Source organism: Chiloscyllium plagiosum, unplaced genomic scaffold, assembly GCF_037043375.1.
Source record: "Chiloscyllium plagiosum isolate Xiang-an unplaced genomic scaffold, Cpla_swu_hap1 HiC_scaffold_18, whole genome shotgun sequence".
NCBI lineage: Eukaryota > Metazoa > Chordata > Chondrichthyes > Orectolobiformes > Hemiscylliidae > Chiloscyllium > Chiloscyllium plagiosum.
The window spans coordinates 57,261,584-57,277,319 of NW_028270156.1; the positions used below are offsets into that span (position 1 = coordinate 57,261,584).

The 15,736-nt window shown below is 42.3% G+C and overlaps 1 protein-coding gene across 9 annotated transcripts in view; it reads right to left on the minus strand.

Moving 5' to 3' along the window:
• LOC122558100 (receptor-type tyrosine-protein phosphatase eta-like) overlaps positions 1-15,736 on the minus strand; it is a 216,173-nt gene that overhangs the window by 100,040 nt on the left and 100,397 nt on the right. For all 9 annotated transcript variants that reach the window (XM_087996696.1, XM_087996695.1, XM_087996699.1 and 6 more), the window contains one exon: positions 240-515. In XM_087996696.1, the coding sequence (XP_087852822.1) occupies positions 240-515 (276 nt within the window). The remainder of the gene's footprint in view (positions 1-239; positions 516-15,736) is intronic.

Consider the following 15,736-nt stretch of genomic DNA (forward strand, 5'->3'; position numbering starts at 1 on the left):
TTTTGGTTGAGGTATCGTGGTGCAATAAATCAACCAGAAAAATAAAACTTAAAGTTAGCTCTATACAAATCAAAGCGGTGAAGTTTTGGTACTTCAAAGACTTTATACAGAATTCATATTACTTGTGAAGCAGCCTCAATGTTTCATGCAGTCAGTAAACTAGTGATCATAGAAATGGTAAAGATTAAGTAAATATTTTTATTCAGATATCATTTGACGTACCTAAGATAAACACTTACTTGTGTAGTTAGATATTGTCGCTGAATCTGACTGAGTCCCATCTGCTGCCAGTGTTATTACGGTAAAATTGTACTCTGTTCCAGACGTCAGTCCTTTTACAGTAGCATTCTCACTTGGCACAGTTATGCTTCCATTATCACCCAAAGGGGCTGGGTTTCCCTTGGTCAGCACCATGTACTCATACTCTTCCTTAAAATCTGGGGATCGATTCCAACTCAGGGTTACAAAGTTGGTGCCAGCTTCTACCACCATCACATCCTGTACTTCATTGGGTTCTGTTGAAACAGTTACCCCACTTCTTTGAATAAACAGTTGCTTACAGTAGTGTGCAAGAAGCATCTCACACAAACTTCCTTCAAACTGGAAAACTTAACAAGGGAAATTAAAGTATAATGCACTAGATATCCAAGGTTCAAAAGCATATAAAAAAGGAAAAGCTACATGTAGCAATTCTGAGGCATTTGTATTAAAAAGATTTTAGGAGAAAATGAAAATCAAGAAGCACAGTGGCAGCAGATGACGTTCATGATGTGGAGACACAATAGGAATGGGAAAGAGGAGATGACAGGGGAAAATATTAAAAGATAAGCATTAATCATAGCACAATCACTTCAACTATATATTACTCTATAATCACACAAGTAATTATTTATCCTTGGAAAGAATATTTAGAAGTAATTTGGATGAGCAGAAACAAAACGAGCAGGCACCATTGTTTCAATAAGTGAAAAAATGTAAAATGCTGCTCAACTATAGGAAGACCAATTCTGTGGCAGTCATTGTGAAGGTTAGGTAAAAACAATGACTGCAGATGCTGGAAACCAGATTCTGGGTTAGTGATGCTGGAAAAGCACAACAGTTCAGGCAACATCCGAGGAGCAGAAAAATCGACGTTTCGGGCAAAAGCCCTTCATCAGGAAGGTTAGGTGGAGCAGCCTTTAGGATTTCCAGTGTAAAATGGTTACTGATGCCAAGTGAAGGGAATGAGAATGAGGTCAGATTCTTGGTGAAAAACACGCAAGTGCAATAAGGAGCATACTTCATGACAGTTATAATCCTATTCCATCACATATTTTAGCTACATAACTGAAACAGTTTAAGTTCTCATCCTCAAATTTTCCCTTATCTTACGATATCAGAGGTAAATTGTATAATGCTGCAATCCCTTCATTCCTGTAACACCAACCTGCATTTGGCATTCCACATGAAACCTCACTCCTTCCAGCACATTCTCGGCTGTCTCCTTCCAAGCCTTTATAATCGATGGTGCAAAATACCAGCCATAATATGCTGATGTCAAACTGCAGGTTATAAGGGTCTTTGTCTCCAAAGAACGTCACCAGTAGCAGCTCATACAGCCTGGTAGTTTAATGTCACACCCATTGACCACAGTGTGGATAAGAAAAATGTATTTTCCTCAGCAGCAAGGTCAATAATCAGTGCACAAGCATTTGGTAGAAATAATTGAAAAGCAGAAGTTGATAGAAGGATGCAAGAGGAATGGAAAGGGCACAACCTATTTGGCTAGAGTTAAGGAACAAAAAAGTTGCAATTACTTCATGCAGTATATAAGGGATAGATGAACACATCTGTAAGGAAACTTGAGAGGTGTAATTATAGTTACAGTAGAGGAACATTAATAATCCAAAAATAAACTTGAATACTGGGAGTGAAAAGGGGAAAGAGGCAAAAGTCCTAAAGTATTGTAAGAAGAAATGTTTACAGTAGAATGTTTCAAGCCCAATGAGAAAGATATGATGCTACACCTGATTCTACTGAGGTAGGCCAAATTGATCAAGTGCTAGCAGGAGAACATTTAGGGATCAGTGTATTATATGAAAAGGACAAAGAGCAATAACAAAGAATAATTAACAAAAGGAAAACCAATTTAATGGGCGATGACTGGATCTAGCCGAGTAAACTGGAACCAAACATTGGCAGGCAAAGATGTCACTGAACAATGATCTGCCTTTAAAGAGAAAACAGTTCAGGTACAGTCAAGGTCAAATGAGTAAGCTTGGGCAAATAAATCCAGCTCTACTTGGATGATAAAAATGGGAATTGAGAGGAAGGAGAAAAAGTGTGTTTATGACAGAATCAGGCAGATGATACAAGTTGGGACCAGGCTGAATATAGAAGGCTGAGCAGGGAATCAAGAAAAGAGAAGTGTAGAGAGAGTACAAGATCAGACAGGTAAGTAGCACAGCAAAGAAAGAAAAGATCCTCTACAGATGCTGGAAACCAGATCCTAAATAATAACCTCAAAATCTCATTATGTGGTTAATGATGTGCCATTGCTATAGGTCTTATTCAATGATGCAACTTTACCATTTAGTGGCATTTCACTGTCAAATGATCTTTTCTACAGAAGCTATCGTGAAAGACATAAGACCAACTGGTGCCCAGTCAAGAGGAAGTGATAATTAAATGAGCGTCCACAGGTCTTGAGAATGAAGCAGCAGCTCTGGAGGCAACTAGTCCTCCAAGTACTATAAAGGCTGCAATAATTGTACTAATCTTTCCACTCCAGCAGCTGAAAACACAGATTGAGGTCAGCCCACAGGCCATCACCATCTGGCACCATTTTGAATGATCAGATCAGCAAGAAATGTTTGTGCCGATGGTTAATGGACTTTGGAAATGGTGGATTTGGAACTACATTCAGTTTAATGGTGTCACAAAGTTGGTGTGTAGAAATGGTAAAATAGTAAAATGGGGGAAGAGTATTGTATCATCATTTTAAGAGAAAATGCTTTGCATGCTAAGAGATTTAAAATTGAATGTCTGTGGGTAAGCAGCTGTGGGTGCTTGAATTGACTCAATGTATCAAAAAGCCGTTCAGTTAGCAGGCAATATTTTTACCCAGACAATAGCTTAATTTCGGCCAATTCATTTAAAAAAGGCACTTGGAGACTAAGGACCAATTAAATTCAAATCTGATGGTGTTGACAACATGAAACCAATCACATAACAATAATTTGATATGTCATAGGTGGTATATAACAGAGGGTCAACTGGACAGAGAGGACACCCAACTGCCATCTGAAGGGGTGAGAATGAAGTGCCATCTGAGAGAGAAATACCAGGCTCGCACAAGAAATCCCCATGCTGTCTATCTATAAAGACACATTTAACGAATATTCTTGACACTAGAAAACAACTGAGAAGGCATTTTGGAAAGAAGATGACAAAAAAAGATACAGAAAGTTGAGGAGGATCAATTCTGTGTGAACTTTGACAGACTAAGTTTTAATTTATTGTTCTTATTAATTAGATTGATAGAAATGAGACCTATGTTATTGAAATAGCACACCTAAAGATGCGGAGGTCAAATCCCTTTGCTAATTAAAACCAAACACCCAGAAAAGCTTGCCTTACCTTGCAATCTGCTAGAAGTTTGAGTGAGTGAAAGAGAATGCCTAATTTCCACTATTTGAAGAAAGAATAACAATTTATTTTCCGAACTCTAATAGTAAACATTAAACAAAACTACTAACAAACGGAACATTCTTTCCCCTAACTAACCACTATCCCTTAACTGAACACAATTCTATTAATATGCTGCTCCAGCAACACGATTATTAAACGTTACATTAACTTAATTTCTCAAAGTCCACACAGTCTCTTATGCTGTCTTCCTTCTGGTCTTCTGATTTTGCTGTGTTCTCCCTGAATCTTTTACTTTCTTTTTACTGCGTGTGTTTTTTTTTACAGGAAACAGTACTTTTTGATACATAGTACCTTCCGAAATTTCTTTGAAAGCAAGATGTTTATTTCTTTGGATGCCCTTTGCTCTCCAGCTTTAAGGCAATTGCTCTGTAGTTCAGTAGCAGTTGCTCTGCCCAATTTTCAGAGCAGATTGAAAATTGCTTCATTGCCTTTCATTGCCATTGCACTGCAACATCATTGCCTTTCATTGGTTGGATGCTGTCAATACAATAAATTCAAACTCAATTGGGTTTTAATATCCTGGGCATAATTTAAATTAATTGGTTAAATTTGAATTGTTGTCATAACAGCAACTAAAATTCAGGTATCCACTTAACAGCCATTTGCTGCATGTATCTATTTTAGAACAGCCCATCTCTTAGCAGTTCTGTTCTAGCAGCTATGGCTGTGCTTTAAATTTACTTCAAAATTCAGAAAACACTTCCTATCTTAAGGTGAGCATACACTCCCTCAACTTCATAACATCTCTCCCCTTAAGAAAAAATGAACCATCAAAATGAAAAGATGGCTTTATTTGGTTTCTCTAATTCTTAATGCCATTACTATGAAATACATCTGTCATTAATCTAAGTTATTCCTCTCATATTAATTCCGCACACATATATAACATTGGAATCGATACGGTCCAACCTCATATAAATTTTCTAAATCCACGATAACACATCTGCAATCACATTTTTACGACCTGCAACATGTACATTTTGTAAAGTAAAAGTCTGTAACATAAGACTCTAATGAAATAGTCTCTTATTTTTAATTTTAAATGTTTCCAAAATCATTAGAGGGTTGTCATCAGTGTATACAACAGTCTCCGACACATTGGCCAATATGAAACTCAATAGTTTTTTTTCCGATGGAGGAGTATTTTCTCAGGTGGATATTGAGTTACTTTGAAAAGTAGCCAATTGGCCATTCAATTCTGTCATCTCCCTGCATCAATACAGCTTCAACCCCGATATCGCTAGCATCGACTGCAATTTTAAAGGGTTTCAAAATATTTGGTGTCGCTAAAACTGTTGCAATGGTTAATATGGCTTTTAAATTCTCAAATGCCTCCTGGCATTGTTCTGTCCACTGAAATTTCACGTTCTTCTTTAGTAAATCCATCAGCATTGCCACCATACTGCTGAAGTTTAGTACAAACTTCGAGTAGAATCTGCTTAGTCCCCAAAATCGATGCACCTCTTTCTTCCGGGATGGTTGTTGAAATTCTTCAAATGGCCTTCATCTTCACATTCCTTGGGGTCATCCTTCCTATCACAAGGATGTTCTATCACAAGGGTATCAGGTAATTAATAAGGATAGGCTGGAAGGTAAGGGAGGTGGGGTCGTGCTCTTAATTAAGAGCGAGATTAGGGCGATAGGTAGAGACAATATAGGAAATAAGAAGGAAATGTAGAACCCAGTTGGGTGGAGATCAGGAACAGTAAGGGGAAGAAGTCATGGGAGGGAGTCATAGGCCACCCAATAATAACGCTGCAGTGGCACAAATAATCGAGAAATATCCGAGGCATGTAAGAATGGAATGGCAGTTGTCATGTTGTGGTTCTGTTTGCCGAGCTGGGAATTTGTGTTGCAAACGTTTCGTCCCCTGTCAAGGTGACATCATCAGTGCTGGGGAGCCTCCTGTGAAGCGCTTCTGTGATCTTTCCTCCGGCATTTGTAGTGGTTTGAATCTGCCGCTTCCAGTTGTCAGTTCCAGCTGTCCGTTGCAGTGGCCGGTATATTGGGTCCAGGTCGATGTGCTTATTGATTGAATCTGTGGATGAGTGCCATGCCTCTAGGAATTCCCTGGCTGTTCTCTGTTTGGCTTGTCCTATAATAGTAGTGTTGTCCCTGTCGAATTCATGTTGCTTGTCATCTGCGCGTGTGGCTACTAAGGATAGCTGGTCGTGTCGTTTCGTGGCTAGTTGGTGTTTATGGATAGCAATCCTGATCTAAAACCAGGATTTTATGCTTAAACAATGGAGATGATAATGGGATGAGGAAGGAGTTGGCTAAATTAGAATGGGAACACAAGTTATTTGGTGGAATAGTTGAGAAACAGTGGAGGACTTTCAAAGAGATTTTTCACAGTGATCAAGGCAAGTATATTCCAGTCAAAAACAAGGATAGCAAGCCTTTGATAACCAAGGAAATAAAGCAAGGCATCCAAAAAACTCAGGTTTACAAAGTAGCCAGGAGTAGTGGGAAACAGGAAGATTGGAAAAACTTTAAAAAGCAACAAAGAACCACGAGGCAAGCAATGAAGCAAGGGAAGATGGATTTTGATTGCAAAGTAGCACAGAATATAAAAACAGGTAGGAAATGTTTTTTATAAATATATAAAATGGAAAAGAGTAGCTAAAGTGGACCTAGATCCCTTGCAGGATGAGGAAGGGGAGATAATATTGGGTAATGCTGAAACGGCCGAGGCCTTGAATAACTTGTTTGTGTCAGTCTTCATAGTGGAAAATGTGTCCAACATGCCAAAGAATGATATTAAGGATATGATGGGAGGGGAGGACCCCAATTCAATTGTTATCACTAAAGGGATAGTCCTGAGCAAACTTGAGGGTCTAAAGGTAGATATGTCCCCTGGTTCTGATGGAATGCATCCCGGAGTGCTGAAAGAAATGGTGTGAAGTTACAGAGGGTGCATTAGTGGTAATTTACCAACTGGATTCCAAGCAGGACTCAGTGGACTGGAAGACAGCAAATGTCACACCGCTGTTTAAAAAAAGATGTAGGCAAAAGGCAGGTAACTATTGGCCGATTGGCTTAACATCTGTAGTCAGGAAAATGCTGGAGGATATCATTAAAGAATAAATAGTAAGATATCCAGATGGACAGGATTCAATCAAGCAGATGCAGCATGGATTCAGGAAGAGAAAGTCTGGTTTGACAAATTTACTGGAGTTCTTGGAGGATGTAACAAGCGCATTGGATGGAGGGCAATAGGTAGGTGTTGTACACTTGGATTTCTAGAAGGCATTCAACAAGGTGCCACATAAAAGACTCATTCGTAAAATAAAAATGCATGTAGTTGCAGGGAATATACTAGATATAGGACGGATAGAGGACTGGTTAACCAATAGAAAGCAGAGAGTTGAGATAAATGAATGCTTCTCTGGTTGGATATCAGTGGTGAGCGGGGTGCCACAGGGGTCGGTGTTGGGCCTGCAACTGTTTGTGATATATTTAAGTGATTTGGAAGAGGAGACAGAGTATAATCCTAGTTTTCTGATGACACTAAATTAAGTGGAAATGCAAACTTGCAGAGGATGTGGAGGGACTGCAGGAGAGATTTAGATAAGTTAAGTGAATAGGCAAGGATCTGGCAGATGGAGTACAATATTGGTAAATGCGAGGTTATCCACTTTGCAAGTAAAATTAATAACTCAGTATTATTTAAATGGTGAAAGACTGCAGCATGCTGCTGTGCAGAGGGACTCGTACATGAATCATGAAAAGTTGACTTGCAGGTGCAGACCAAGAGAATATTGTCTTTCATTGCTAGAGGGACTGAAATTAAGAGCAGGGAGGCTCTGCTGCAATTGTTCAAGGTATTCGTGAGGCCGCACCTGGGGTATTGTCTGTAGTCCTGCTTGCTGTAACTTGTAATAGTGGGATCTTGTTATTACTTAGTCTGGAAAACTTCCAGGATAATTTTCTTTTAATTCCTCAGTTGCAAGGTTTTCCTTCGATTTCTCCATCTCAAGGGGCGTCACTCCCACCTTGCATGCTGCTCATTTGTTCCCAAGAACAAACTACATTCTTGGAATTGACATTCTGTCAACCACTCCCACTGTTACTTCTCCAGTTTTGATTTAGCTGTCCAACCTGATCTTACACTGGGAATGCTACATTTTTGTCTAACTATTCCACAAATTATCACCCTCTTGAGTAACACGTCAGGAAGAATGCAAATGCTTTCATTTCTTACTTTAAAGACTGACCAGATCCTATAGCTCTTAAAATGATAACTTTTTTCCCTTTTTCCCCTATTCTTCCTGAGTATGCTTTACCCACAGAAGTGAAGTCATTAAAGAGATTGGGCATAACCTCAATACCCAGTGACTCCCGAGGCTGTGTACTCACCTGCAGCTCCTCAACTTTTCTTGGGGATTCCTTTATTACTTGCACTAATCCCACTGGCTTAGCTCCTTTTACCATATCTTCTCTCCAAGTGCCTTTCTTCAATGACCAGCACCAGTACTTTATGTGACCCACCCTACCACAGTGGAAACATCGGAGGCTTTTCACTTCCTTTTCACCTGTGTGAACTATTTCCAGAGTGATCTTTTTTCCTTTTGTATTAAAGGATTCCCCTCCTCCCAATTTCTATCCCTCACGGGATGGAATTCCTTTCAGAAGCTAAATTTCACCTTATGCACCGATGTAAATGTATATTCATCTCCATTTCTGCCACTCTTCTCACTTCTTGAACTTTCTGTTCGTCCACATAAGTTATCATCATCTCTGGAAGTGAGTTTTTAAGCTCCACCAGCAGAATAATCTCCCTTACAGCCTCATATGTCTTGTCTATTTTTAAGGTCTGCACCGATCTATCAAAATTGCTATGTTTAGTCTTTCAAACACAACAAAGAAAGAATCAGGCCAGACTTATGTTTCTGAACCGGTGTCTATATGTTTCTGGTACCAATTCATAAAGTTGCCTGTCTGACATCTGCATAATCTCTTGACCCCCTCATCTGATAGCACTGCAAATACCTCACTAGCTTTGCCAACCAACTTAGTCTGAACTAGCATTACCCATAAGTTCTCTGGTCACTTCTTCTGCCTGGCCAATTTTTCAAATAAAATAAACGTTGAAATGTGGCAATTTTTTAACATATTTGTATAGACTGCTATCTTCTCCCTTCATGTCCATCCTGTTAATTTAACTTTCAAAGAACAAAAAAAATTATAGCAGAGAAACAGGCCCTTCAGCCCTCCAAGCCTGCGCCGATCCAGATCCTCCATCTAAACCTGTTGCCTAATTTTTAAGTATCTGTATCCCTCTGCTCCCTGCCCATTCATGTATCTGCCTAGATACATCTTAAATGATGCTATCATGCCTGCCTCTACCACCTCCGCTGGCAACACATTCCCGGAACCACCACCCTCTGCGTAAAGAACTTTCCACCCATATCTCCATTGAACTTTTCCCCTCTCACCTTGAACTAGTGACCCCTAGCAATTGAACCCCCACTCTGCGAAAAAGCTCTTTGCTATCCACCCTGTCTATACCCTTCATGATTTTGTAGATTTCAATCAGGTCCCCCCTCAATCTCCAACTTTCTAATGAAAATAATCCTAATCTACTCAAACTTCCTTCATAGCTAGTGCATTCCATATCAGGCAACATCCTGGTGAACTTCCTCTGCACCTTCTCCAAAGCATCCACATCTTTTTGTTAATGTGGTGACCAGAACTGCATGCAGTATTCCAAATGTGGCCGAACAAAAGTTGTGTAAAATGACCTGCCAACTCTTGTACTCAATACCCCTTCTGAGGAAGGAATGAATGCCTTCTTGACCACACTATCGGCAAGTGCTGTCACCTTCAGGGTACCTGAATGGACCTGAACACCCAAATCTTTCTGTACATCAATTTTCCCAGGGCTTTTCCATTTTCAGTATAGATCACTCTTGAATTGGGTCTTCCAAAAGGCATCACCTCACATTTGTCCGTACTGAACTCCATCTGCCATTTCTCTGCCCAACTCTCTAACCTATCTATCTATGTTCTTTTGTATTCTCTGACAGTCCCCTTCACTATCTGCTACTCCACCAATCTTAGTGTCATCTGCAAACTTGCTAATCAGACCATCTATCCCTTCCTCCAGATCACTTATATATACCACAAACAACAGTGGTCCCATCAAGGAGCCCTGTGGAACACCACTGGTCAAAGTTCTCCATTTTGAGAAACTCACTTCGACTACTACTTTGTCTCTTGTTGCCCAGCCACTTCTCTATCCATCTAGCTAGAACACCTTGGACCCCATGGGGAACCTTATCAAATGCCTTAGTGAAGTTCATGTATATGATATCTACAGTCCTTCCCTCATCAATCAACTTTGTCACAGCCTCAAAAGAATTCTATTAAGACATGAGCTTCCTTGCACAAATCCATGTTGCTTAAGCCCATTTTTTTCAGTATGTAAATAGATCCTATCTCTCAATATCTTCTCCAGCAGCTTCCCTACCACTGACGTCAGGCTCACCAATATAGAATTACCTGGATTATCCTTGCTACCCTTCTTAAACAAGGGGACAACATCTGCAATTCTCCAGTCCTCTAGGACCTCACCTGTGTTCAAGAATGCTGCAAAGATATCCAATAAGGCCTCAGTTATTTCCTCTCTTGCTTCCCTCAGTAACCTGGGATAGGTCCCATCCGCACCTGGGGACTTGTCCACCAAGCCTTTTAGAATACCCAACACTTCCTCCCTCTTATGCCAATTTGACCTAGAGTAATCAAACATCTATCCCTAACCTCAACATTCATCATGTCCCTCTCCTCGGTGAATACTGATGCAAAGTACTCATTAAGAATCTCACCCATTTTCTCTGATTCCATGCATTTCTCTCCTCCTTTGTTCTTGAGTGGGCCAAATCTTTCTATCTAGTTACCTTCTTACTCATTCATATACGAATGAAAATTTGCAACTCCCTTTCTCTTTCTTCTCTCTCTTTGCTCCGCTAAGAATCTTCTCTTCATTTCTTCCTCTTCTTACTTAAGCCACTTCATCTGCAATTGAAATTTAGCCATTTCCAAAAATTCTAATGGCCTTTCTAACACATTTATATGCTGAGCTATTTCAGTTATAACCCCTTCCTTTTTCAGAGAGATAGGCAATTCCAACTCCAGTTTGTCTACCAATTGCAGCAGCTTGTCCTTTGCTCACTATTTATAAAATTCCCAGTCACTTCTTCCACCCCGAGAAAACATTTAGTAACTGAAAGTGCCATTTCTTTCACTTTTAATCTAACCAACTACAAGTAGTCAAAATTAAACAGATTTTTCTCACCTAAATTTATTTAAAGATCTAGGAAACTAATCGCCTAAGTGTGTTTAAGTCTGCTGGGACCTTTCATACCAAAACCTTTCCAAATCTGTCCAAATCCTGAATGATAAGCACCCAAAACTTTACAATATTGAGGTCAAACCCTTCCACTGATTAAAACCAAACACACAGCAAAGCTCGCCTTGCCTTATAATCTGTGACTAGTGTCGGTGAAAGAGAACCCTTAAGTGTCACTATTTAACGAAAAAACAATATTTCCGAACTATAGTAGTGAACACTAATCAAAAGTATTAACAAACCAAACATTCTTTCCTCTAACTAACCACTATCCCTAAACTGAACACATTTCTATTAATATGCTTTCCAATAACACAATTGTTAAACATTATGTTAACTTAATTTCTCAAAGTCTACACAATCTCTTATGTGTCTTCCTTCTGGTCTTCTGATCCTGCTGTCTTCTACTTGGATCTTCTTTCTTTGTTGAAAATGTGTTGCTGGAAAAGCGCAGCAGGTCAGGCAGCATCCAGGGAACCGGAGAATCGACGTTTCGGGCATAAGCCCTTCTTCAGGAATGAGGAAAGTTTGTCCAGCAGGCTAAGATAAAAGGTAGGGAGGAGGGACTTGGGGGAGGGGCGTCGGAAATGTGATAGGTGTAAAAAGGTCAAGGTGAGGGTGATAGGTCAGACTGGGGTGGGGGCGGAGAGGTCGGGAAGAAGATTGCAAGTTAGGAAGGCGGTGCTGAATTCGATGGATTTGACTGAGACAAGGTGGGGGGGAGGGGAAATGAGGAAACTGGTGAAATCCGAGTTCATCCCTTGTGGTTGGAGGGTTCCTAGAAGGAAGATGAGGCGCTCTTCCTCCAACCGTCGTGTTGTTGTGGTCTGGCGATGGAGGAGTCCAAACACCTGCATATCCTTGGTGGAGTGGGAGGGGGACTTGAAGTGTTGAGCCACAGGGTGGTTGGGTTGGTTGGTCCGGGTGTCCCAGAGGTGTTCTCTGAAACGCTCCGCAAATAGCCGGCCTGTCTCCCCAATATAGAGGAGGCCACATTGGGTGCAGAGGATGCAATAGATGATGTGTGTGGAGGTGCAGGTGAATCTGTGGCGGATATGGAAGTTTCCTTTGGGGCCTTGGAGGGAGGTGAGGGGGGAGGTGTGGGCGCAAGTCTTGCACCTCCTGCGGTTGCAGGGGAAGGTGCCGGGAGTGGAGATTGGGTTGGTGGGGGTGTGTGGATCTGACAAGGGAGTCACGGAGGGAGTGGTCTTTACGGAATACTGATAGGGGAGGGGAGGGAAATATATCCTTGGTGGTGGGGTCCGTTTGGAGGTGGCGGAAATGACGGCGGATGACGCGCTGTACATGGAGATTGGTGGGGTGGTAGGTGAGGACCAGTGTGGTTCTGTCCTGGTGGCGATTGGAAGATATTAACCGCCACCTGAACTCCCCCACCCCTCTCACCCACTCCAACCTCTCACCCTCGGAACGCGCAGCCCTCCACTCCCTCCGTTGCAACCCCAACCTCACTATCAAACCAGCAGACAAGGGAAGCGCGGTAGTAGTTTGGCGCACCGACCTTTACACCACTGAGGCCAAACGCCAGCTCGCAGATACCTCCTCCTACTGCCGCCTTGACCATGACCCCACCCCCCACCACCAAACCATCATCTCCCAGACCATCCATAACCACATCACCTCGGGGGATCTCCCATCCACCGCCTCCAACCTCATAGTCCCACAAGCCCGCACCGCCCGCTTCTACCTCCTGCCCAAAATCCACAAACCTGACTGCCCCGGCCGACCCATTGTCTCCGTCTGCTCCTGCCCCACCGAACTCATCTCCGCATACCTTGACACCGTCCTGTCCCCCTTAGTCCAAGAACTCCCCACCTATGTTCGGGACACCACCCATGCCCTCCACCTGCTCCATGATTTTCGCTTCCCTGGTCCCCAACGCCTTATTTTCACCATCCATCCCGGTACACCTCCATCCCCCATCACGAAGGACTCAAAGCCCTCCGCTTCTTCCTTTCCCGCCGTACCGACCAGTACCCTTCCACTGACACCCTCCTTCGACTGACTGAACTGGTCCTCACCCTGAACAACTTCTCTTTCCAATCCTCCCACTTCCTCCAAACGAAAGGAGTAGCCATGGGCACCCGCATGGGCCCCAGCTATGCCTGCCTCTTCGTAGGATATGTGGAACAGTCCATCTTCCGCAACTACACTGGCCCCACCCCCCACCTTTTCCTCCGCTACATCGATGACTGTATCGGCGCCGCCTCGTGCTCCCACGAGGAGGTTGAACAGTTCATCCACTTCACCAACACCTTCCACCCCGACCTCAAATTCACCTGGACAGTCTCAGATTCCTCCCTCCCGTTCCTCGACCTTTCTATTTCTATCTCAGGCGATCGAATCAACACGGACATCTACTACAAACCGACCGACTCCCACAGCTACCTGGACTACACCTCCTACCACCCTGCCCCCTGTAAAAATGCCATCCCATTCTCCCAATTCCTTCGACTCCGCCGCATCTGGTCCCAGGACCACCAGTTCCAAAAACGTACAACCCAGATGGCCTCCTTCTTCAAAGACCACAATTTCCCCCCCGACGTGGTCGACGATGCCCTCCACCGCATCTCTTCCACTTCCCGCTCCTCCGCCCTTGAGTCCCGCCCCTCCAACCGCCACCAGGACAGAACCCCACTGGTCCTCATCTACCACCCCATCCTGTTCCCTGGATGCTGCCTGACCTGCTGCGCTTTTCCAGCAACACATTTCCAGCTCTGATCTCCAGCATCTGCAGACCTCACTTTCTCCTCTTCTTTCTTTGTACTGTGTGTGTTTTTATAGGAAATGGTACTTTTTTGATACATAGTGCCTTCTGAAATTTCTTTGAGAGCAAGAGGTTTATTTCTTTGGATGCCCTTTGCTCTCCTATGCTCTCCTATGTTAGTTGGTTCTGCAGTTCAGTGGCAGTTGCTCTGCCCAATTTTCAAAATGCCCATGTTTTTTATTCCTCCAACATCATTCTCTCTCATTGGTTGGATGTTGTCAATACAAGAAATTCAAATTCAATTGGGTTATAGTATCCAGGGCATAATTTAAATTACCATATATATTGGTGCATAGGACATTCTCATATATAAGTAGACACCTTTTTTGTTCAAAGATCTGATAATTTTCACATACCTCGTGCATAAGCTGACCCTAGTTTCCAGGGGTCTCTTCCTGATCATATATGTAACCTTAAAGGGCATGATTTGCAAATTTTTGATTCAAATGCAATACCTGTGTCATCACAAATATCTATGATACCTTATGGCAGCTCTTGACCTTGTCTTCCCACTGTTGCTTCAATTCTTTACAAGTAGGTGTCGCATAGAGTTGTGCTCCAAACTTGTTGTATAATTCCCCAAACTTTCCTGACAAAATGGCGCCATGAAGAAACAAGTACACAGCACAGTTTAAACTACAAGTTGTTTAAGTTCCACAGAAGACCAACAACATCACTGCTGCAAGGGATTTCTGTGTTTCTGAAACGCTTGTTCGAGATTATAGGAAAAAAGCCACACATTTATAGGCTATGCCAAAGCAGAAGTATGCCAACCGAGGAAAGATGTCATAACTAGAGGAAAAGATTGCTGACTGGGTTAATCTGTGTCATCTGAACAGAAGCATCGTGACTTGACAATGTGTAAGAATTAGCACCAAAAAAAGATGGATTCAGTGATTTCAAAGCCAGTGCTGGATGGTGCAGTAGGTTTGTGAAAAGGTACGATTTAGTGTTTAGACAGAAAGCCAAGATCGCCCAACATCTAACAACAGAACGTAATGACAAGTTAATTGGGTCCCATTGCTTTGTAATCAGAAATCAGGAAAAACTGGGTACAGGCTCGAATGCATCGGCAATATGGATGAAACCCCAATGAACTCTGATATGCCAGGGAACAGAACTGTGGACAAGATTGGAGAAAGACAGTTTTGGTTTAGACTACTGGCCATGAAAGGAGTTGATTCACTGTGGTACTTGATTGTATGGCAAATGGAACAAAGTTAAAGCCCATGGTGATTTTAAAACTGAAAACTCTGCCCAAGCTCTGTCCTCGTCCATGAAACAGGGTGAATAGAAGAAGGTGGCTGCAAGACTTAGATTAGGGAGGTCTGAAATATGCAACCACATGGACTTAGAAAGGAAAAAAAAAACTTACTGGTTTGGAATATGTTCAGATCACACAGAAAGTGTTATCAGTGAAATTCGGGGGGAGGGGGCAGGTAGGTTATATCATTTGACAAACATTTTTTTATATCAGATTACAAGGCGAGGTTAGCTTCTCTGGGTGTGTCAGGTTTTAATTATCAGAGAGGTCAAAGAGTCATAGAGATGTACAGCATGGAAACAGACCCTTCGGTCCAACCCGTCCATGCCAACCAGATATCCCAACCCAATCTAGTCTCACCTGCCAGCACCCGGCCCATATCCCTCCAAGCCCTTCCTATTCATATACCCATCCAAATGCCTCTTAAATGTTGCAATTGTACCAGCCTCCACCACATCATCTGGCAGCTCATTCCATAAACGTACCACCCTCTACATGAAAAGGTTGCCCCTTAGGTCTCTTTTATATCTTTCCCCTCTCACCCTAAACCTATGCCCTCTAGTTCTGAACTCCCCGACCCCAGGGAAAAGACTTTGTCCAGTTATCCTATCTATGCCCCTCATAATTTTGTAAACCTCTATAAGGT